This window comes from Gracilinanus agilis, chromosome 5 (genome assembly GCF_016433145.1).
Source record: "Gracilinanus agilis isolate LMUSP501 chromosome 5, AgileGrace, whole genome shotgun sequence".
Classification (NCBI taxonomy): domain Eukaryota; kingdom Metazoa; phylum Chordata; class Mammalia; order Didelphimorphia; family Didelphidae; genus Gracilinanus; species Gracilinanus agilis.
The window spans coordinates 129,076,377-129,100,379 of record NC_058134.1 but is presented as its reverse complement, the minus strand read 5'-3'; the positions used below and the strand labels follow the sequence as shown (position 1 = coordinate 129,100,379).

General features: G+C 35.6%; 1 protein-coding gene and 1 pseudogene across 1 annotated transcript; both read left to right on the top strand.

The window, feature by feature from the left end:
* The window catches only part of LOC123249949, a 67,012-nt pseudogene extending 54,578 nt beyond the window's left edge, over positions 1-12,434 (top strand).
* A 6,059-nt stretch (positions 12,435-18,493) lies between these two features.
* LOC123248568 (hyaluronidase PH-20-like) lies at positions 18,494-22,622 on the top strand. The gene is made up of 3 exons (XM_044677388.1): positions 18,494-19,456; positions 20,348-20,437; positions 21,816-22,622. The coding sequence occupies exons 1-3, from the start codon at positions 18,494-18,496 to the stop codon at positions 22,620-22,622; spliced, it is 1,860 nt and encodes a 619-aa protein (XP_044533323.1).
* Positions 22,623-24,003: the final 1,381 nt, after the last annotated feature.

Here is a 24,003-nt window from a genome sequence, read left to right as displayed (position 1 = left end):
GGTTTTGAATATATATATATATATATATATATATATTAAGGACTTCAGGGTTTATTGGAGTAGATGGTTTTGAGAAAGAATTCTTGTCCAGAAATGAGTTGGCTTAGATGACCTTTTCCAACTATGAGACTCTTAAGTTCACATAGCAGAGTCAGAATTCAAACTCAGATCTTAAGCTTGATTTTTAGTATAGTCCTTCATCCACTTTAACATGGGCTTCTTGCCATTTCATTTTTTTACATGAGAAAAAGCATTACTATTCAAAAGGAGTCACTCTCATAAAAGTTCCTCTTTGGTGTCAGAGGAATTCCTATTCCCCCTTAAGAATGTAAAGTCAGAATTATTTTCCTAAATACCCTTCCAACTAGAGACCCGCAGGCAGAAAAAGAGTCAGTAACCTAGGAAACACTAATAGAAGAGGATTTGCCCAGAATCTACTTTATTTTTTTTTAAAATTGATTTCTTTTGCCTTTATATCACCATCATCTCCCACTATATCACCTCTCCCATCTAGAGATTCACCCCTTATGACTAAGAATCAAAACAAAAAAGGAAAAAAAGCAGTTTATTAGAACTAATTAACACAAACAATAACCTATAATCTCTAAAAAGAAGGGGAAGGAGTTGCATTCTGATATATCTTCTGGGAGGAGACGAATTATTATAATATATAGTGAGGCAATTTAAAACTAGTTAGAATTTTCAGTTGGAAACATTTTTTAAATCAGATTTTCTACTAACTATACTAGATCTTCTTCTTGCATGGTTTCTGAATGCATTTGGAGTTTGTTCCTAATTTGCATTGGGAACTAATCTTTATTTCTTCTGAAACTATATTGCTCACTCGCTCAAGATGGGCCTCTTGGCTTAAATTAATAGTAGGTTCAAGCTGATGAGCTTCTAAGCTTTATACTTAAATGAATTGACATCTTGCAGTTTTGTTACTTGGATTGTCCTCAAATAATTAGAAGAAAGACATTATTTCTGATAGCTTCAGTGTCTTCAAACACCATTCTTGTAAGGTGGACCTGCTTGGAGGATTTTGCAATATGGCAGGTGGAATACTTTTAAAGGCTTCAGTGGATATCCTAATTGCTAAATCCTATCCAACTCTTGTTAAAAATAGAAAATAATTGCTATAATTTATAGAGAAAATTCAATATAATATTTATTAACTTTTTAATTTGTTTACATGGAGCAGATGGTTTTTATATATTTGCATTCAGTAACATAACAGATGGGGATGATGGTTATGCACAGAAAGATATTATTATTGAACTGCCATGCTTATATTTACTCCTCTGCTGTAACTTTTACTATAACCAAATAGTCTTTGGTCTACAATAAACCTGAAACCTATTTTTCCAGGGTTAATATACATTAACCCACTTCATAGATTCTGCGATTTAGTCAAACAGGCCTCTTTGCTCCTCCTCACATACAATATTCCATCTCTGGTTTCTAGTTTCTTAGGGCATACATATCTGTTAAAATGGACAGTTTTAAAGGTTAAAATTCTTATTGAAGAAAATTGAAACAATCAACAAATAGTAAACTTATGGATAATGGGACCTCTTTGGTATCAGCAGGTTCTAATTCTAAAAATTCTCTCCTGGGGGGCAGCTGGGTGGCTCAGTGGGTTAAGAGCCAAGCCTAGAGATGGGAAGTCCTAGGTTCAAATCTGAATTCAGACACTTCCTAGCTGTGTGACCCTGGGCAAGTCACTTAATCTCAATTGCCTAGACTTTACTGCTCTTTTGACTTGGAACGAATACCAATATTGATTCTAAGATGGAAAGTAAGGTCTTCAAATTAATTAAATAAATAAAATTCTTCACCTGCATTTCTCCAAGTCTGCCATCTATGTTATGTAGTTGGCATTATCTTATATAAAAGGAAATAATAGGAATCTAATGATCACCATGACTGTACCAGGCAATGCACTTTGCCTATTGCCAAGAGAGAAGGTGAGTAAAATAATGAGTCCTAGACATATGAAGATGATGGAGGTTTTGTTTTTTTTCCAATAATTAACTTTCTTTTATCAAGGAGGTTGCCTCCCATGCCTGGAATGCATTCCTGCTTGACCTCTACTTCTTATATCTCTAATTTCCTATAAAGTTCAGTTCAGATGCTGTCTTCCACATGAAATCTTTCTTATTGTCCAGCAGCTATTAACTTACAAATTACCTTGAATTTACATTTGATTTATTTTTATTAGCTTATGTGTACATATTTCCTCTGATGGAATGGAAGCTCTTTGGGAACAGGAACTATTTTATTGCTTTTTTTAAAAATTGTTGAGTAACCATAGAGACAATGTTGCATGGTGGATAGGAGTGGTGCCTCAAAACCAGGAAGCCTTGAGGGTGATGAGTTGGCCATTGCCGTATAGATAGAAAGTGGCCGTGTAACCAGTTAGTATTGGATTGGAAATTTGCATCTTGGTCTTTTGACCCTAACTGCAGTGCTCTTTCTCCTGTACCATATTGCCTTTTTGCATTAGATGAGAAAATGAAAGCATAATCTTGGTCCTAAGAAGTGTACACAGACAGGATTAGAGCTCATGTTGCCTCACTCTTGGACTAGTTCTTTTTCTACTAGATCTGGTTTGCTTCCCAATAATCTAAATGGAATTCCAAGCTGACCTTCCTTTAACCAAGGAGCCCTTCTGCATAGTCTGTGTGGAGGAAAACCATAGAGGGGACAATGGCATTAGCAGGACTAAGATGATGGCTGGTTTTCCATATCTTAGTATCCAACTAATATGTCATCATCATTTTCTCCCATGAGCCTCATTTACTCACTGCCTATGCTGGTTTAAAGAAGGAAGTAATGGACATTATGTTCCCACTTTGATGCACATGTGCTTCTGGGTTTAGAGAAGTTTATCTAATACACAATCCCTGAAATTTGCAGGAAGAGAGTCCTTACTACACTGTCAAAATTCATCATGACATTTATGCAGCTTTTGCCAGCTCTCACCAATTCACAGTCTCTCTCTTACCCCTATGTACTGATTATTTATCTCTCTGTACCCAATGACTTGTTGCTGTTCATTCATTTCAGTCCTGTCAGACTCTTTATGACCCTATTTGGGATTTTCCTGGCAAAGATACTGGAGTGGTTTGCTATTTCCTTCTGCAGCTCATTTGATAGACAAGGAAATCGAGGCAAACAGGGTTAAGTGACTTGCCCAAAATGACACATCTAGTAAGTGTCTGAGGCTAGATTTGAACTTATAAAGATGTCTTCCTCCAGGTTTACATTCATATCCACCATACCACTTAGTTGCCCCAACAAACAACTATTTGCTCTCTTTCTTTTTCTGCCTTTCCTTTTTTCCTTCACTTACTTCTCTCATCTGTCTGTTTAAAGAAATAAAAAAGAGAAAAAATAATTCTAACTTGGGTTTCATGTCCAGGGTTATATAGAGTCATTTTGGAACATGTCCAGGCCTTCTTGGCTTCAGACCATTTTCACTCAATCTCTCTCTCTCTCTTTTTCAGCTCACACAGTGATGCCAACTGTCTTGTTTTATGTGGGTCCATGACATTTGGCAAAGTAGTGGTTTCTTGTGCTACAAGGTAGCCCAGAAAAATTTCTTTTTTCTTTTCTTTTTATTCAAATTTCAAAGTTTTTAACAAGAAGGTGATTTGGATGGGAAGTTCTTTGTTCAAGTGAGAAATACCATTTGATATAGTAAGGTGTGATTCTAACCTTCAAGTAGTCTTGAATGGTGCAGATGCAATAGAATCTAGATTAAACCATCTCCTCATTAATCTGACTCATGATCAGTGTTTCTTGGTTCTTCATTGTTGTTCTCTTTTCTATTTCCCTCTTAATAAAATTAAGTTTGGTGCCTTTTAGATTTTGCTTTGGCCATTTGAAGGGTTTAATTTATATTCTGCAATTCCTTCTTATTAAGAAGCTAGTCTAATGATAATAAAGTAACAGCACGAAATGCTGGGGAGGTTATAGAATCCTCTGTCACTGGAGAGTTTCAATAAAGAAATGGATGGATGATGGTAGATAACTTTGGAATAGTTTAAGCACAGGACATCTTAGAGACAGAATAATGAGCAGGTATAAACCTGAGGTACTCTTCAGTCCTGTGAGTAGCAACCAACCTATTGCTCATACTATCTATTGTCAGAAGGGAAGAGTTATATTAAACTTTGATCAATTCTCTACACATGTAAGTACTTAATCTGTTTTTATTGAGTTAAATTCAATGCCACATTGCTACCTCTGTTTTCTTGTTTCCTTTTGAAACTGTGCTCAAATGATACCTTCTACGTGGAGATTTTTTTCTGATCTCCACAGCTGCTAGTACCCTCCACTAATTTGAATTTGTGTGTGTATGTGTGTACCTAATTGGGTCAGTAGAATGCAGACTTCTTTTTATTGTATTTTTCAGTTACCTTTATATACAATTTTTTTAAAAACCCTTAACTTCTGTGTATTGGTTCTTAGGTGGAAGAGTGGTAAGGGTGGGCAAAGGGGTCAAGTGACTTGCCCAGGGTCACACAGCTGGGAAGTGTCTGAGCCTGGATTTGAACGTAGGACCTCCCGTCTCTAGGCCTAATTCTCAATCCACTGAGCTACCCAGCTGCCCCTACATACAAATTTTAATCATTATTTTCTGACATTTTGTGATCCATGTTTTCTCTCTTTCTCTCCTTTCCTTATTCTCCAAGATGATAGATAATATGAGATGGGTTATTCATGTGCTATCATGCAATACATATTTCCAATTTCCACATATTGTGAAAGAAGACATATATTGTTTCTCTAAGAAAAAAATCTCATGAAGGAAATAATGTGGAAAATGGAGTGCTTTTATCTTCTTTCAGACTCTACAGGTTCCTTCTATGGTGGGGAAGAGACTTTTTTGTGTTGTTTTGGATCCTTGCATTGCTGATAATAATTAAATCATTCACAGTTGATCATCATATATTATAAACTATACATTTTCCTGGTTCTGCTTACTTCACTTTGCATCACTTCATATAAGTCTTTCATTTATTTATTTATTTTTTTTGTGGTTGTCCTTTTCTTCATTTCTTATGGCACAACAGTATTCCATTACAATTATATACTACAACTTGTTCAGCCATCCCTCAATTGATGGACATCCCATCAGTTTCCAATTTTTTGACACCACAAAGAGAGTTGCTATAAATGTATAGATTTATAGATTTATAATTTGTACAAGTAGGTCCTTTCCCGCTATCTTTGATTTCTTTAAGATTCAAATCTAGTAGTGGTATTGCTGGGTCAAAGAGAAATGCAAACTTGAGTACAAAGATTATTTTATTTGTAACTTTGTGTTCTCAAGTTGTAGCCCAGGGACTAATTCTAGTATGTGCTTAATAAATGCTAATTGATGAATTGTTTGAATGATCAAGTGCCACTGTCTTAGCTGCCATATTCACTTTGCTCTCTTGCTTCCTAATTTAAGTAGTATTATAATTTTAACTATATTGGCATTTCTCACTCTTCAGTGATGAGCATCTCTCCAATTACTTAGGCATCTACTTTTGTAGAATGTTTTTATAAATATATTCATATAATTCTTACATGTCTATTTTATATATTTTGTAGTTATTTTGAATGGAACTTCTGTTTTTATTTCTTTCTATTGGATTTTCTTGGAAGCATATAGAAAAGCTGACTTATGTTGGTTTATTTTATATCCTAATATTTTGTTGAAGTTATAAATTATTTAAATTAACTTTCATTAGATTTTTAATCTCTAAATTTTGTTCAATTCTTTTAGTCCTTTTTTGACTCTTTGAGAACGCATTTGGGGTTTTCTTGGCAAAGGTAGTGGAGTAGTTTGCCATTTCCTTCTCCGGTTCATTTTACAGATGAGGAAACTGAGGTAAGCAGAATTAAGAGACTTGGCCAGAATCGCACAGCTGGTGTTAGAGATCAGATCTGAACTCGAGAAGATGAGTTTTCCTGACTCTGGATCTGGCACTTTATCCACTGCATCACTTGACTGTTCTCTAAGTAGACTATCTTTATTATCTACAAACTTTGACAATTTCATTTCCTTTCTGTTTATTCCTTCCATTTATTTTTATGATCTTGTTAGGCTTCCCTGGATTCCTTCAAGTTCTAGCTAAAAGCCTTCCTTCTATAGGAAGCCTTTCTTAATTCTTCTTGATTTCAATGTCTTCCCTCTGCTGACAATTCCCAATATATCCTGTACATTGGTTGTTTGTGCATAATTGTTTGCATGTAGTCTCTTCCATTTCATTGTGAGCTACTTAAGGACAAGGGCTGTCTCATGTGTTTCTTTATATCCTCAGCACTGAGTACCATGCTTGGCCCATAGCAGATGCTTAATAAATGTTTATTAACTGACTGACAGCCAGAACTTCTTGAACTACATCAATATCCTTGTTTTACTTAGATCTTATTGAAATGACCTTATATAGATTTTAGAATTTGGATATATATAATTAAATAATACTGGTCTTTTGTTTTGAATATGTATATTTGTTATATTATATGGTCTGTTAACTTAAAGGCTGTTGATTTGAGCCCACTGATAACTGGGAAAGGAGCATGAAGAAACTACGAGGATCAGTAAAGTTTTTCTTTTTTTAAACCCTTATCTTCTGTCTTAGAATACTATGTAGTTATACCAAGGCAGAAGAATGGTAAGGGCTAGGCAATGGGGGTCAAGTGACTTGCCCAGGGTCACACAGCTAGGAAGTGTCTGATGCCAGAATTGAACTCAAGACGGCCCATTTCTGTGCTTGGCTCTCTATCCAATGAGCCACCTGACTGCCCCCAATAAAGTCTTCATGTAAAGATGGCTTGCAAGTTATTATTCTAAAGGAACAATTGAAGAGGAAGTGCATCACAGGTACAGGGAACAGCCAATGCATAGAGATAAGAGGTGGAGAGAAGAAGAGCAAAAAGATCACTATGAAAGAACCACAGAGGACAGAAAGAAGAGTAAAGTATAATAAACCTGGAAAGGTAGATTGGGGGCATGTTGAAAAGGATATAAAAAGTCAGCAGTTTTTGTTTGACTAAAAGCTTTTTCTGTATATTCACTCTGAAAAGGAAGAGAGATAAGTATCAATGCCTGAGGGTGATACCAGGGTTTAGTGAGGGTTTCCTAAAGAAAGTGGAGAGATGGACATGTTTGAAGGAAACAGGAAGGAACCATTAGTTGGGGAAAGATAGGAAAAAGGGATGATATCGGGGACAATTTGCTGAAGAAGACCGGAGAGGATGGAATCACATTTTAGCAAGAATGTTGATTAACTGGAAAGCATTTAGAGATGGAACATCAGGGTAGTGGTGGGTGATACAATTATATCATAAGGATCAGGAGATGAAACAGGATGTTTAGTCTGAAAATAAATAACGATTTAGGGGGTACATAATAACCAGTTTCAAATATCTTAATGTCTATTTTGCAGAAGAGGAATAGACTTGTTTTTGGGGAACAGGATTGCCAAGCTCTAGAATACTAGAAGTAGTTGGAATATCAAAAGTGGAAAACTTAGGCCAACATATATGTAAATAATAGAGTAATCCTTCCAATCATTATAACATGAATATTTTCTCTAAGAACAAAATAAGAAAGCATTCAGCAGAGAATACCAAATAACACCAGAAAAAATTAAGTTGATGAAATTATAACAAAGAAACAATGACTACTTGTTTAGAAGTCATTTTTTAATCAGTTGTACACATACAGTTTGATCATCAATTTGAGTAAATATTGAAAACCAATATCTAATCAGAACAAAATTGAGAAAAAGATATTGCTTATAATTGTGACAACTCCATCTTGACCATTTTAAATAATATATCAATGACCAAAAATAGCTTAAATTGATTTGGTGCAATAAAGAATAACTTTACTGGCTCTTTTCCAACAAAATTCCTATCTATCAAAATTATTCAAGATTCTTTGAAGAATATAAATAAGCTTTCCTCCAACTTAAGAAAAAAACCTTTTTTTACTTTTCACTGTTTTATGAAGTGCTCCTGTTTATAATCTTCTATCATCCTCCTTATAAAATTTCATATTTTTATTGATATATTTGAACAATGATTACATCCCAATATATCATCCCCTTCTTTCATAAGAAAAAGTTAGACAAAAAATCTACTCTTAACAATTGTGACTGACGGTATGTATTATATTCTAACTTTATGACATCTAATTTATATTAATTCATTTAAAGAATCAGTTTATATTGGCCTGCATTGCATGCAAATGTCTGCTGGCAGTAGTGGTTGCTTGCTTCTTTTGATCTCCTTTTTGTGGTGATTCATTTATGTTGGTTAAACTTCCTTAGGAAATAGTTATAATCTCTGTCAATATTAAAAAAAAATTCAATAATGAAGAACTGGTAGGTTAAAGAATAAATCACAGGAAAAATAAAATAAAAATAGATAAATGACCTACCTAAACATTTAGGATACAGCTGAAGGAGTACTTAGAAGAAAATATATATTCTTAACACTTCTTCAATACACTGATATTATATGTAAAATTATTTGAAAATCTTAAGGTACTACATAATATTAACTATTATTGTTAATATTATCAACAAAAGAGAATAATTAAATAAGTTGGACATGTAATTTTAAAAAGTCAAAAAAGCAACCAATCAAAAAGTTCCAACTAAACACAAAAATGGAAATTCTAAGAATTAAAGAAAAGAAAATTTTTTTATAATTTTTTAAAAATTAAAGAAGATATATATATATATATATATATCTCCATTAGGTTTAAATACTAGATTATCCAGGTGGAATGACAGTTGGTTTAATGACATCAAGAGCAGGTGAATTGGGCATGAGGAAGACTGGCCAAGTCAGGAACACCTTGATGGATTTGAGCCTTGATGGCAATTGAGCCAGGTATCTAATTCAGTAATGATTAATTCAAAATAGTAAAAGAAAGTTTGATTCACTTTGTGAAGAATCCCCCCTGTGATTCTTTGGGAGACTAGACTCCCTAATGAATCATTTAACATAACCAGCTTATACTTCTAAAGATCTTGTAGTTACAGGTACATACAATATTGCACTTTTCTAAGAGGGAACTACAATAGTTAGAGATAAAAGGAAAATAGAAGAGAGAGCAAAACCAGTGTTTGCTAGACACATTGACAAAAAGCTCAAGCGTTTACATTCAGAATAATTGTATTCAACTCCCTTTAATTCAATCAATTATACCCCAAAGTTCATTCTGGATCTTCTGATGCAGTGGAGGTTTCTTTATGGCACTTTCTCCAGACAGTTCATTTTCTTGATTCAAGGAGTTAGCAAGCTTCTTTTCCTGAAATATTTTCTCAAAAACTTTTAAATATTGGATTTTATGAAAATTATACAGTCCCCCATGAGGGGGATTTTGACCAACAAACAACCTGGATCAACTCAGGATGCATGATGGAGTTATGGGGTATAGTCAATCAGTGTTGATAGAAGGTACTCTTTTTACATGTGAGCAATGAATCCAAGAGTCCTTTTCTCCAGTTTTTATAGCTGTTGGAGTGGTTAATAGTACTTGAAATGAACCTTCCCATACAGACTGAGTTGCTGTAGCATGCTGGAAGTTCTTTATGTACACTTTATCTCCTGGGTTTAGGTCATGAAGTGAAAAGTCTAGGCCCTGCTTTTACTACAGCTCTGGATTCATGGAGTTCTTACAATTTTATTTTTAATTTCGTTATATATGAAGCAATAGAAGTGTTTTCCCCACTCACACCCTTCTAATATTGAGGTATATACAGGAGAAAAAGGCTTAGCTTGTATAGGGGGATGTCCAAAAAGCATCTCAAATGGTAAGATGTGTAGATTTCCCCTGTGCCTGCTTTGGAGATAAAACAGAACTAGAGGGAGAGCTTCAGGTCATTTTAAATGAGTCTCCGTGCTTAATTTACCAATCATAGTTTTAAGTTCTCTGTTCAACTTTCAACTTGGCCTGAGCTCTGGGGATGTTATGGTACATGGAATTTAGGAGTTATCCCCAAACAGGAATAAATTTGGGAAAGAATTGGATCAGTAAAATGAGTTCCCCTGTCTGAATCAATTTGTGCTGGCAGGCCAAAGTAAGGAATAGTCTCTTTTAAGAATTCCTTGGCAACAAAAGCCACTGTGGCTCTGACAGGAAGGAAACGACAGTAGGAAATGCTTTTGGCCATCTTATCAGTTGATCTACTATGACTAGAAAAAATTTATAATGTCCAGCCTTTTTTGACTGATTAACTCAAAATAGACAAAGTTTGATTCACATTTCACAATAAGTGGGGAGACTATGATGGATTCCAAGGGTAATTTCACAGATTTGAATTCTATGATTCCCACACATGGAGGAGATATCAATGACTCTAATTTTTTTTTTTTTTTTTTACTTCTGAAGTCTGTGAGAGAGATGTGTAAAGGGAACTCTTTCCTCCCAGGATCATGAACTTTCTTCTTATCTGATCTATCCCATTAGCATGGCTGGAATGTTCCAAAAAGAGGTCATAGGTTAAGAGTCCTAGGAACATGATCCAGAATTTAATTATTACATATTACGTTTATTTTAATTATTACAGAGACAAATCTCCACCATCCTCCAGCACACATTGCTTCAGCTTGCCTGATAGAAGTAATGGGAAAACAAAAGTAGCTCAAAATTTCATTATGAAAGTAACAGAAATATCCCCCAAATGTGAAGATATATAGCTAGAAATGCCCCATCTACAGCCTGGTGATAGCCAAGGCTGTGGTTGCCAAAAATGTCACCTTCCACAATCTGTCCAGATTTATATCAGAGCAGTAGAGCTAGAACAGACATCTAAGCAAAGAAGCATGTTCTTAGGAAAGCTCTTGAATATGTCCAAACTGTTCATTTTTGGAAGGCAGCAGTTGGAAGAGCCTAAATATGCTAGAATAAGGCTAAGCCAAACGTAGAATACTGCCCCACTGGTGTGGAGTTTGCCTTGTTTTGCCAAGGTTGAAGACCTATGAGAAAGTCCACAAGGTTTTAAACAAAAGCACATGAGAAGATTCCTACAGAATGGCACATCTGGATTACTACAGCAAAACTAGAAGCAATCAAAACATTTAGATAGAGAAAATCATTAATAAAGCCATCACATCACTTAGGGCAAATGGTAGAGAAACCAACTGAGAGCAATGGATCCACAGTGCTGAGGAAAGAGATAAAACTGGGTGTGTGGCCATAGACCAGGCTGTTATGCATGCAGTCATTAGCATTAGGAATGAAGAAGATAGAAAACATATCTGGAGAGAGGAAACATATCTGGAGAGAGGATGCAGATCGTTGCATTGCTCATGATGCATCAGAGTGCCCAAGCTATTTGGGCTTTTGCCTTGCAAGTTTTCTCTAGCAAGAAGAATGTGTGCCTACTTTTAGAAAAGCTATAGAACCAAAGAATCCCTGGAATCACTTCTGCAGAGAGCAGTGGCCCATTGTTCTATCAGTGAGGTGCACTGGTTTATGGGAGCCAGGTCTAACTGGTTGGCTGTTGATGTGCCTGCTGTGAGAAGCATCTTGGCCTTGACTTGATCTGGTTGGCTGCATTGAAACCTGAGACAGAGAACAATGAATAGAAACAGGTGAGAAGGCTGCTGGCCAAGGCTCACAGCAGTGGTCCCAACTGCAAGGGTATTCATGAAATCTGTGAAGTTTGAGTGGATACTGGGCAATGCTGCAGCTGCTCAGCTTCTCTGTGAAGAAATCTGGAAGCACTATGAATATTTCTTCAAACTTTGGTTGATGAAAGGGGAGACTGAAAATTAGGAGAAGCTGACTAAAAAGCTTGAGAATCCTATAACCAAGGATTGAAGAAATATCCCTTTTATACACATCTATGGTTTTTATTTTCACTATTGGAGAAGGTTGGACAACCCACAAGAAGGGGAGACATTTTGGAGAAATCTCATTTGAAGGATCCTGATTTGTGATTAGGATCAATGAGAGTAGAATAATGAGCTGGACTGAAGAACATTGCCAATACACATGTCAAAAGTACTGGATGAATGTCTCAACTCAGGAACATGGTGGTTTGGAGCAATTTTCCCTGAGGCAAGACCCCAGAAGAAGACCAAGAGTATTGATGCTCTGAAGAAGTGTGATCATGACCCCCAGGTTCTGCTAACTGTGGCCAAATTCTTCTGGTATGAACAGAAGATCACCAAGACCCAGGAATGTTCCACTGATGAGTAAAGATTGACTCAGACCTAGGAGATGCCTAGGTTTTCTTCTACAAATTTTAATTACACCATTGTACAGATAGCACCAGAAATAAGTGAAGAAGTATTGTGAGAGTCCTGCCATGGGGAATTGTGGCATGCTATCCAAGGACATTGAGAATTGGCAGAAAAAGATTGAAGAGATCTATGTGCTGGTAGCAGTCAAGATTAAAAACACCTTTTAGCCATTGCTTTTTCCATTCCTGTCACTGTCCCTGGATGGAACAGCTTCTTCTTGACAGGCTCTTGCTAAATATGGAAGGTAATGAAAGACCTTCCAGTAGCTGTGCTATAGATGCATGAATTGTGCATACCATGAAGAGTGGTCTTTGAGACACTAGGATTTTGAGTGCTGATGTGCTGAAAAAGCAATCTCTTTAAGAAGGATGGCTTGCTCTTTAAATTTACTTAAAAAAAAGAGAAACTAATGAAATTATTAGAAACTACTTTGAAATAATTAGAAACTTATAAATAAATAGATGATTGTTTTCTTAGTGACTTTCTAAAAGTTCTTTCTTGGGTCTCATAAGGCCTGATCCAGTACAACTGCAGAAACAGGCAAGGAAGAGCTTTTTGGGGAAGTGCGGTTGAATGTTATATATGCACTCTGTCTTAATTTTCTGAATGTATTTTACCTCATGGATTTATGACACCAATCTTTGCTTAGAGTCTTCATATTACAGTGGAACATAAATACAGGAAATCTTGAAGATTTACTTCTTGTCTGACTGACTTGCTTTATCTAATACTTAAAGGCCACAAGTCAAGATCTGTGAAAGTGTTTGGCATATGGGGAGACTTTCTATTTTCTCCAGGAAGTTGTGTCAGGAGTATAGACAAGGGACAAAGAAGTAATAGAGAAATATTGGTTGTATTTTCCCATGATAGATGCCTTCCATTGACCTGCTTGAAATGCTTATCTTTATGTTGAATCCTAAAAAAGTCAAAAACAGACTCCTTTTTTCAGGCCTTGTATTTTATTTTTTATCCAACATGTACTCTCCCTCTCTGGGACCCCACTTATTCAGAAACTCTAGTACTTTGATCCTTTGAAAGAAGACACTTCCAGTTTCCTAGAAGACTGGCACTGTTCTTCCTGTAAGCTAGTAGCTGAGGAACAATTACACTCATTTGAGGAGGCCTCATTCATTACTATGTAACACCTGAGCTGCCCTGAATTCAGAGTTGTTTTGGACTTGAGCTAGCCCAGCTTAGCTCTATGACAGTCTTGGTACCATTTATCCTGGACTTCTTCTTCCTTCTGTAGCCTGATGACCATAATAGCTGTGAATCCCTGGCAAAATCTCTAGTTTATTCTTTCCCCTGATCTTTCTTGTCTGATCTGATTTTGATTTTGTCAGTACTGCCTCCACTGTCCAGAGTCAGTGAGCTTGTCCTAGTTTGTCAAGGTTGACTGCTACCCAAGTGTGAGGGACCACAAGATGGGTCTATGGCCCTTTTCTTCTTATTCTGCTTTCCCTTCATGCTCCCTGGGATCATTTTAGTTATATTGCTTTCCTTTAAATACACCAAACTAAAAGACTTACAAATGATCTTTCTAAATCTTTTTCAGAAACCATGTACTAAGAGCAAGATAATAGGCAGCCATTCAGTCAACAAACTCTTATCAAATATTTATTCATCAAAGGAGATTTTATTTGTAAAGTGTTTATTTAGCATAGTTCCCAGCACATAGTAGATATTTAAAACTTAATCTCTTTTCCTTCCCTAATAAGAAGACTACAATAATCTGGACTAGAGCTGATAAGGAGCACAACAAGGGTGTTTTTGCTATAAGTAAAGGGAGGGGAATGGATGTGAGAGAGATTGAAGAGATGAAATTGGGAAGACCTGGCAACTGATTGAGTGGGAGGGCTGTGAGTGAGAGGGGAGGGTTGATTTTCTGAGTGATTAGAAGGATGATATTGCCCTCAGTGGAAATAAGTTAAGAAGGAAGCATGGTGCTTAGGAGGAAAAATAGTTGGAGATGTGGGACTAAATCACTAGAAAAAGGTGATGACTAGACATGTAGATTATGAGTCAGCTGCATGGGAATGTTGTTGGATCCAGGGGAACCGATAAGATATTTAAGAAACAAAGTGCAGGAGCTGTCCGGTACAGAGCTCTAAGATATACTCCTGCTATATACTATTACCATATCAATTGTAATCTGTAAAATCATAGTACTGACACAACTCTAAATGGCTTAGGAAAGAACCATTTAAAAATGTATGGGTAATATGAAGCAGTAATTATCAAAACAATCTGGTACTAGCTAAGAAATAGAATGGTAGATCAATGGAATACATTAGGGATAAATAACCTTAGCAAGTTAGTGTTTGAGAGACCCAAAGATGCCAACTTTTGGGACAAGAACTCATTATTTGAAAAAAACTGCTGAGAAAATTGCAAAACAGTATGGCAAAAATTAGGCATAGTTCAGTATCTCAAGATAAGGTTAAAATGAGTATATAATTTGGGCATAAAGAGTGATATTATAAGTAAATTAGGATAACATAGAATAATTTACCTGTAAGATCTAAAGAGAAGAGGAGAATTTATGACCAAACAAGACAGAAAACATTATGAGATGTAAAATGGATAATTTTAAATAAATTAAATTTAAAAGTTTTTGTAAAACTAATGCAAACAAGATTAGAAAGGAAACAACAAACTGGGAAAATTTTTTCAAAATTATTTTTTTTGTTAAAAGTCCCATTTCTCAAATATATAAAGAACTAAGTCAAATTTATAAGAATCCAAGTCATTTCCCAATTGACAAATGGTCAAAGTATATGAATAAGCCAATGAAGAAATAAAAGCTTTCAAAAATCATATGAAAAGTGTTCTTAATCACTCTTGATTAGAACAATGCAAATTAAAACAACTCTGAGGTATCACCTCACATCTATCAAGTTGTCCAATGTAACAATAAAGGAAAATGAAAAATGTTAGAGGGTATGTGGCAAAATTGGGACACTAATGTATTGCTGATGGAGTCATGAACTGATCCAACCATTCTGGAAGGTAATTTGGAATTATGCCCAAAGGGATTTAAAACAATGCATACCTTTTCTTTTATCACTGCTAGGTCTGTATCCCAAAGAGATAAAAAAAAAGGGGGGGGGGAATGACCTACTTGTACAAAAATATTTATAGCTGCTCTTTTTGTGGTGGTAAAGAATTGGAAATTAAAGGGACAGTCCTCAATTGGAATGGCTGAACAAATTGTGGTATATGAGAGTGATGAACTACTATTGTGTTACAAGAAATGATGAAAAGGATCATTTCAGAAGGTGTTGGAAAGACATATGTGCACTGATGCAGAGTGAAATAAGGAGAACCAGGAAAATATTGTACACAGTAAAAGCAATATTGTGGAATGATCAACTGTGATAGACTTAGCTACTCTCAGCAATGCAATGATCCAAGACAGCTCTGAAGGACTTATGACAAAGGATGCTATCCACCTTCAAAGAAAGAACTGTCGGAGTAGGAATGCAGATGAAAACATATTATTTATCACTTGTTTATTTGGGCATATGTTTTGGGTTTTGGTTTTATAAGATTATTCACTTTCAAAAATGAATAATATGGAAATATGTTGTACATGATAATACATGTATAACCCAGAAAAAAATACAACAGCATGGGATAGGGTCTTTTATCTCTCTCAGTGGCACATTCCATCAAGTATTTTGTTCAAAAACTCTGGAATAACTTGTCAATATAGATTTGTTTAGTTGAAATGCCCTAGATGATTAAAAGCTGGATCCAATTCTTTTGTGTGTGTGTGTGTGTGTGTTCTTTATTGAAGTTTTGACTTTTTCCCCATCAGAGGATACAAATCTTTGGACAATGGTCCCCATCTAGAGTTGTTGATGAATGTAGCTGAATATAAAATTCCTCTGACTGTTTCCCCAGTCTACAGAATTCAGCAGCAGCAAATCAACTGCAGACCACTCTCAGCATGGGTTCAATTTAATCATGTACTCTGGAGCTATTTCTACAGTGACTCAGGTTTCTGTTTGAACTTTTTCACGCAAACACCCATCTCCTATGTGGGGAGGCCTGCTCACCCCCTATTCTGTCAGGGCAGGGAATCACATTCCTACTGAGAGTAGTAATAGGATAATTATGGTTTTTATTTTTATAATCACTGGAGGGTGTTCCCAGTTCTCTTCATTACTTCTGTTCTCATTCTCATGGCTCTGATGTCAGCAGGAAGCATATCTAGTCTCTGTATTGGATAGGTTCCAGGTTAGGTAGGTTCTTGGGTGTCCATCTCTACCCCCATCAGAAAAGACCCCATCACTCATGTGGCCACCAGCTCCATTAGCTGCTTCTTCACTTTCTTTGCATGACACTCAAAAGTGAAGAACTGTCTCCGGCTGCTGAATGTACTGAACCAGTAGTCCTGTTTTGCTGTCAGTCCACCTTGTCAGTCAACAAGATCCAGGGAATATTGGAATTGCCCACTTTTCCACCATTCTGGGCAGTCTTATCCAGCACCCATGTAGTTCTGTATGAGTGGCAGCCCACTCCCTGTCCCCCTAAAGAAAGGTCTTCTCAGACAACAGTAGCTAGTCATAAAACAAGTATTTGGTAAATGCCAACTCCGTACTGACTGCTAGAATACAAAGACAAGACAGTGCTCAAGGAGCCCTGGGAAGGACCATGCAAACAATGATGTACCAACGAATTTTACACAGGATAAATCTGAGATAATCATTGGGAGGGTTTGGCATTAAGGGAAATCAGAAAAAGACAGGGAGCCCAACCAAGTTCTGGGTATACTTTTGTTGTTTTTTAGGGAAAAACTAACCATTGCTGTGGGAAAATGATGGGAGGTGGAACTGATTTTTATCACACCAGGATACTTAGAACTGAATTTTGGTTGAAGAAGACATGGGTCAAAGTTAGGAATTTTTGCATCTGGGGAAAGAAGTAGAAAACAGCACTTTAGGTTGAGGTGCGACAGGTTGATATCCTAAAGACAGAGAGCAGAACCCTGGGATACTAGTGCTTCTCTGTCCCAGTGCTTTGGTATGGGGAGAAGGCAACACCTAGAGGAGACAGTACAAGGTTGGCACAAGGGAAACTCTTAATAAATGCCTGACAAAAGGGATAATCTGCAGAAGGATAACTGAATAGGATTTAAAAACCTCTTCATTAGGTTAACAATAGCAATATCCTAAGAGGTGAAAACTCTTCTAACTGGAATTGTATAATCAGGATTAATATATTAGCAACCTAATTTTACTAATGACTGTACTTTTCCACTGGAATCTAAGGCCATTTTAATGTTCTTTTTATAAGAAATCTTTGCAAATACCAACTACTGAAAGATAGAAATTGAATTCCCTGTTTCTAGATTCAAGGCATTTCAATTTGCCATAATATGTCTTGATAATCCTAAACAAGTCAATGTTACTATAATTTAGTCATTGACTTTTTTACTACTAAAAGTGTAACTTTACTTAAATTTATGAACAAATGGAGAAAAGAGTAAGGTTTATTAAACCTTTCATTGTTAAGCTAGTCCAGAACTAACCTTTGTAACAAGACCTTGAAGCTGCAAAATAATTGTTTCAATATTTAGCATAAGGGATTGTTCTGCTGTGAAATTTAAGGGAATGAAGTTCCCAAAAGGCATTAATCCTCTTTTGATAATATATTTGGATACTAGAAAAGGATTTCTATGGCTTGCAACTTACTGTACTTCTTAGTAAAGGTGAGAACATTCTAGGAAAGGCTATTTTTGGTTTGTTTTCTATTCCTCTAAATACAACCAAATATGTCAAATATCTGAGGATTTGCCTCACTAAGTTGCCTATATTGGCTCAATGGGGCAATTAAATTTTTTGGTGGAAAGTTTTGTAAATTTTCTCAAGAATTGAGTACCTTTACTACCTTTACTGATGAAATGACCAAGCCTTGAACTATTAAGGAAAAAGGATTCATTTTGCTCTGAACCTTTGCCAGGGGTCACAAAATGGTGTACATGGCCATTGGCACCTTTCCTCTCCCTTACTAGATCTCTGATTTGATGTAGAAAACTTCTTGTGAGGAAATTTCTTTTATCAGTGCTAGCTAGCACCAGGGCTGAAAAGGCTAAATGACTTGCTTTGGATCATGCAGACAGCATTCACCTTTCTCTCCTCTTTTACCTTTTAGGTTTTGTCCAAAACATCAGCTAACCCAAAGGAAGTAGGAACTCTGTGAATTCAGCAGTGATTCTGCCATGGGAATACAAAAATTTCTCCAGATTTTCTTTGGGAGTTATGTGATCTACAGCAGAACATGCCACCTACTGATTACAATCCTTTTGCTTCCTTACTGTCCAGCACTGACTTTCCGAGCACCTCCTGTTGTCCCAGACCTTCCTTTTGTCATGGGCTGGAATGCTCCCACTGACGTCTGTGCTAAGAAATTTAAGGTGACATTGGATCTGACACTCTTTTCTTTTGTTGGAAGCACTCTAAAAACAGTTACAGATCAGAATATCACTATGTTTTACGCTGACAGACTTGGCTACTATCCTTATCTAAATGAAAAAACAGGTGAAGCTTTCAATGAGGGGATCCCCCAGTTGGCTTCTTTAAAGAAGCATTTACTCAAAGCAAAGAAAGACATTGTTTACTATATTCCATCAGATGACGAATTTGGTTTGGTGATTATTGACTGGGAACACTGGCGGCCTAATTGGAAAAGGAACTGGGATTCAAAACATATTTACCAGACCCAGTCTGTTGAGCTGATTCAGCAACTAAATATAAAATTAAATGATATTGAGGTCTGGAAAGCTGCCGAAGAAGATTTTGAAAAGTCAGCAAAGATTTTTATGCGAGAGACGTTAAGATTGGGGAAATCCCTGCGGCCAAATCATTTATGGGGCTATTATCTTTTCCCTGATTGTTATAACTATTATAACCACAACAATCCCAATTACAATGGAAGCTGCTTTGATATAGAAAAAGTGAGAAACAATGAGTTGAATTGGTTGTGGAAAGAGAGCACTGCACTTTTCCCTTCTATCTATATAACCAAGAAAATGAAACATTCTCTTAAGACTCAATTCTTTGTTCGGAATCGTGTTCGGGAAGCTATTCGAGTTTCTCAAGTAGCCCATGGCAAGAACCCTATTCCAATTTTTGTATATGCACGTCCGGTTTTTTCTGATGTCCCATCTCAATATCTTTCTAAGGTGAATAAATCACGGTCTGTCAGATTGGTGGTGGTGCTTAAAATCCATTTTAAAGGATAAATGAACTCAGCATTTGAAAGGGATCTTGGAAAATGTGTTAAGGAATTTATAGTCTTTGAGGATGTGTAAAGATTTTACAATAGCACTACTTGACAAAGAGGGGAAAATATACATTTAAAAAGTTTTCTTCAATGGCATCAGAGAGATCTTTGTAACTTTGCTAAGTAAGTAATTATAGAAAAATAAATCAATACATATGTTTGTACGAATATTCAAGGCAGCCTTCTGATGAATGGAAGTAATTGGATAGTAAAATATATGAAACATAAATTGGCTAAAGTTCATATTTTTTGGTAAAAACCAGGAAATGAGAAATGATCTATTATAAAGTATTGCTATCAATAATAATGATTAAAAATGACAGTATGCTTGTGACAGTCCTATGATCTTTTGGTGGAGGTGGCCAGAAAATACAATACTTAAACATTTATCATGTAACTTCTTAGAGTAAGATGTGGTTCAAGATGCTATTGGTTAGTAGGAAGAGAGATAGCCAGGACCTGAGTTTGAATTCTAGCCCTCCTACTTTACTACTTATATGACCAGTGCTAAGTCATTAATATCTCTACAAAATGAAGGCATTATATTAGAAAACCAGAAAGATCATATTCAGTTCTAAGTGGAGATTTTATGGTCTTATAGGAAAAAAAAATCTTATATTCTATTGGTAGATGCAACAGATAACACTATATAAATAAATGTTATATATATATATGTATATATATATATAATTTAACAAAATATGTTAGTATGCTTGTCTATTTCTGCTCTTCTATGTATGATATTTTTATTTCACCTTTACTCAACTTATTCCTATATTAATGTTTTCAGGGTGACCTTGTAAATACAATTGGGGAGTGTGTTGCCTTGGGTGTCTCTGGAGTAATAATGTGGGGAGGCCTCAATTTTACACAAAGCAAGGTAGGTTGAATTAGTGAGAAATTTTCTCAAGAGCTGTTAATCATCATTGTGAAGGGTTAAAACAGAACTCTTTGAATATGTACTAGGTTCAACACCTCTATATGAGAGATTCTTAACATGGTTTCACTAAATTAAAAAAAATTTATAGTTATATTTCAACATAACTGATTTTCCTTGGAATCTTAAGCATTTTATTTTATGAATTTGAAAGCCTTATTCTGAGCAGGAGTCCATATCATTCACCAGGTGACCAAAGGTGTCCATAACATAAAAAGATAATATGATTTTAACAAAGGAAATGTAAAACACTTTTTCAAAGAGCTGTTGTGCTCACTTACAGAATGATTCAGGAGAATTTTTATCCTAAGAATTAAAGTTGAAAGTTTTGTAGAACATTTTCTACTTTTTCCTCAATAGCATAAGTTCTATATATTGCTTCTCTCAAATATTGCAGTTTGTGTATTTTTATCCTTTTCCAGATGACCTTTTCTATTCTTTTTTCTCCATTGCTTCAAGTATCACAAATCCCTTCCAAATACCTTTTTATCTGTACTTTTATCCCTCTCCAGATGATCTCTTCTATGCTCTTTCCCCCCATCTCTTCCAAGGCCTTCATTCTGTAATTCTGTCATTTGGAAGTAGTAAAGTTATTTTATAAGAGGAGGTTCAGATATAGCAGTATATAAATATTTATCTGTGAATTAAGTCACTTAAGCTCCACTGATAGGCAAGGATTTTTTAGGGGTATAGAGAGACTTAAATGCCATATTGATAAGGAAAGGAGTTATGTGCATGCAGCTAGAAAAGAAAGAGGTGAAATATTCATTCAATATTCATTTTCCTCATTGATTATGAGACCAAAAGATAGAATAAGATTCTGGAAGCATTTGTTATCATATAGATGCTCTCTAGGCAATTAGGCAGAATAGTTATATAGTCTGTCACATGTCTTATTTGGCTACCCAAACATTCAACCAACCAATCAATCAACCAACCAACCAACATACTAACATTCACTGAGCTCCTACTATAAACAACAGACTATGAAAGAGGGAGTTGACTAGTTCCCTGAAAGCAGAACTAGACTTAGATAGAAGTTGTAGAAAGATGGTTTTAGTCTTCTTTTAAGGAGATACAGGTTCCTGGGACAAGAAGGCATAATCGAGAAGTTCAAGTATGGCTGGTGGGAAATGGGGTAAAACTTTCCCAAACATCATCCATTCCTTGCTATAGCTTCTTTTCTTATAAAGCAAAGAATTTTCAGTTTTCTGATATCACTTTAAAAACTTAATTTTGATCTCTAACTAAATTGTCCCTGAAATTAATTAATTTGTCCTATCACATTCTGACTTCGTTGATTTTATTTTTTCCCCCACAGAAAACTTGCACAGTTTTAGACAATTACATGAGGACTACTCTCAACCCTTATATTGCCAATGTCACTCTTGCGGCCAAAATGTGTAGCCAGGTCCTTTGCCAGGACCAAGGAGCTTGTATTAGAAAAAATTGGAATTCTAGTGTCTACCTGCATCTGAATCCAAAGAGATTTACCATTCAAACTCAGCAGGATGGAAGATATGTGGTTTATGGAAAGCCCAGCATTCAGGATCTACAAGAATTTTCAAAGAAATTTGATTGCAACTGCTATGCAGGCTCCAAATGTAAAATAAAAGTCAACATAAAACTTGTTCGTGATATCAGGGTGTGCATTTCAGAAGGTATTTGTATTGAATCCTATTTAGGTTCCAAACCAGATGACCATGCTTCCTGGCTCCGAAAATGGAAACATCAAGTTATTTTTGACCCCCAGAACCTTATTCCCTACTACTCTACTGATATAGAGGATCAGCAGATTTCTAGCACAGAATTTGATGGATATGCCATTGGCAGGAGTTATACTTCAAACGATGGCAATAATAATTCAGAGACCACAGTAATCAATTGTATTTCTTCAATGAACTGTTCAGCTGAAGGCACCCAGGTGGACTCTGAAAATGGTATGGCTAATGCTTCTTTTCAACACATACCTGTTTTATATCAATCAAAACCTGAAAACAATTTGACAAATACAGTGATTTACTCAAGGTCTTGTTCAGTGTATATGAAATTTTGTACTTATAAGTTTTTTATTTTTCTAACTGCGGAATTGTTTTTATCAAGTTTTGTTTTTATAGGCATGGAATAATGCATGCCAACCCTATACCTGAAATGTGAATCAATCTTTGTGAAGGCTCTATCACAACCACAATCATATATTTTTTTTAAATAAGGAGGATGATTTTAGAAATAATTGTCTGAATGCTTTAGTAAAGCTGTTTATGGTGAGGCAAGAGCCTTACCTACCAGCAAATAAGGACCCTAAAATATAATATTTTATTCTTAACATTTGGGTCCACTGTAGTACATATAATTGTTTTGTACAGAAAAATATTTTTGAAATTCAAAGTCAAATATTTATCTGATAGAGACTTTTACCTTCCTAAGAAAGCTAATTTTGTTTTAAAAATTACTGTTATGATCAGACATGGATTTTTAGAATTTAAATCTCTACAAGTTCTACTTTTGCAAAATGTGACCTAGAAATGAGAAGAACCTTGTTCCTGATTCAAATAGAGTAGTTTCTGAGTGCCTTGGCCAGTACCAAAAGCTTTTGGTAGCCTCAGTTTTCTCTTTTGTGAAAATGAAGATGTGAATGGAATCAAATTACTTTATACTACTGTCTTTTAATTAAATTATAACTTAAAATAAAATATTTTAAAAAATATTGCCTGTCATGGATGTCATGTTCTCAGATATTCCATAATCCTAGAGCTTCTCACTTACTCTGTCTTTGGTTTATAAATCATCTGCACTTTTCAGTGTATTCCTCCTCTTCACTCTTTCTGATGGCTTTCCCTTATAATAAAGAATAAAAAGAAGGGAAAAAAAACCCTTAATCAACATAGCTAGTTTAACATATAAAGTGTTATACACTCATAACAATCCATCTTTGCAGATGAAGGCAGAAAGTATATTCTTATACTTCTTCTTTAGGGCCAGTCTTGAACACCATAATTTTGCAGTATTCAGTTCCATTTAAAAAAAAGTCTCTCCATTTATATTGTTATAATTATTATTTTTATTGCTTTCCTGATTCTGCTTCTTTCATTTTGCATCAGTTCATAAATCTTCCAAAGCTTTTCCTTTCATCAAATTCATCATTTCTTAATACAGTCATGGTTCTTATTCCTTGGGATATATGCCCAGTAGTAGCATAGCAGTGTCAAAAGGTATAGATATTTTAAAGTTAGCATTTTTTAGAGTACTAAGGTTTGCAAAGCACTGTATATGTTGACTCATTTAATCTTTCCAACAGCCCTCTGAGGAAAGTGGTATTATCTTCGTTGTACAGAGGCACAGAAGATTAAATCATTTGTTCAGAGTCACATAGCTAATGTCTGAGGAAGAATTTGAACTCAAAACTTCCTGGCTCTAAGTCCTGTGAACTATCTACAGCATGACATAGCTGTCTCAGTTGGGCAAGGGAATTTTGGAATGGAAGACAAGTCACAGCTTGGAAGATATAC

What these genes read in the sequence shown, in the direction of transcription:
- LOC123248568 (XM_044677388.1), top strand. Translation starts at nt 18,494, where the DNA reads ATGGGAATACAAAAATTTCTCCAGATTTTCTTTGGGAGTTATGTGATC. An exon ending in CATCTCAATATCTTTCTAAG is followed by an intron (nt 19,457 to 20,347) that starts GTGAATAAATCA and finishes TAATGTTTTCAG; the next exon opens with GGTGACCTTGTAAATACAAT. An exon ending in TCAATTTTACACAAAGCAAG is followed by an intron (nt 20,438 to 21,815) that starts GTAGGTTGAATT and finishes TTTCCCCCACAG; the next exon opens with AAAACTTGCACAGTTTTAGA.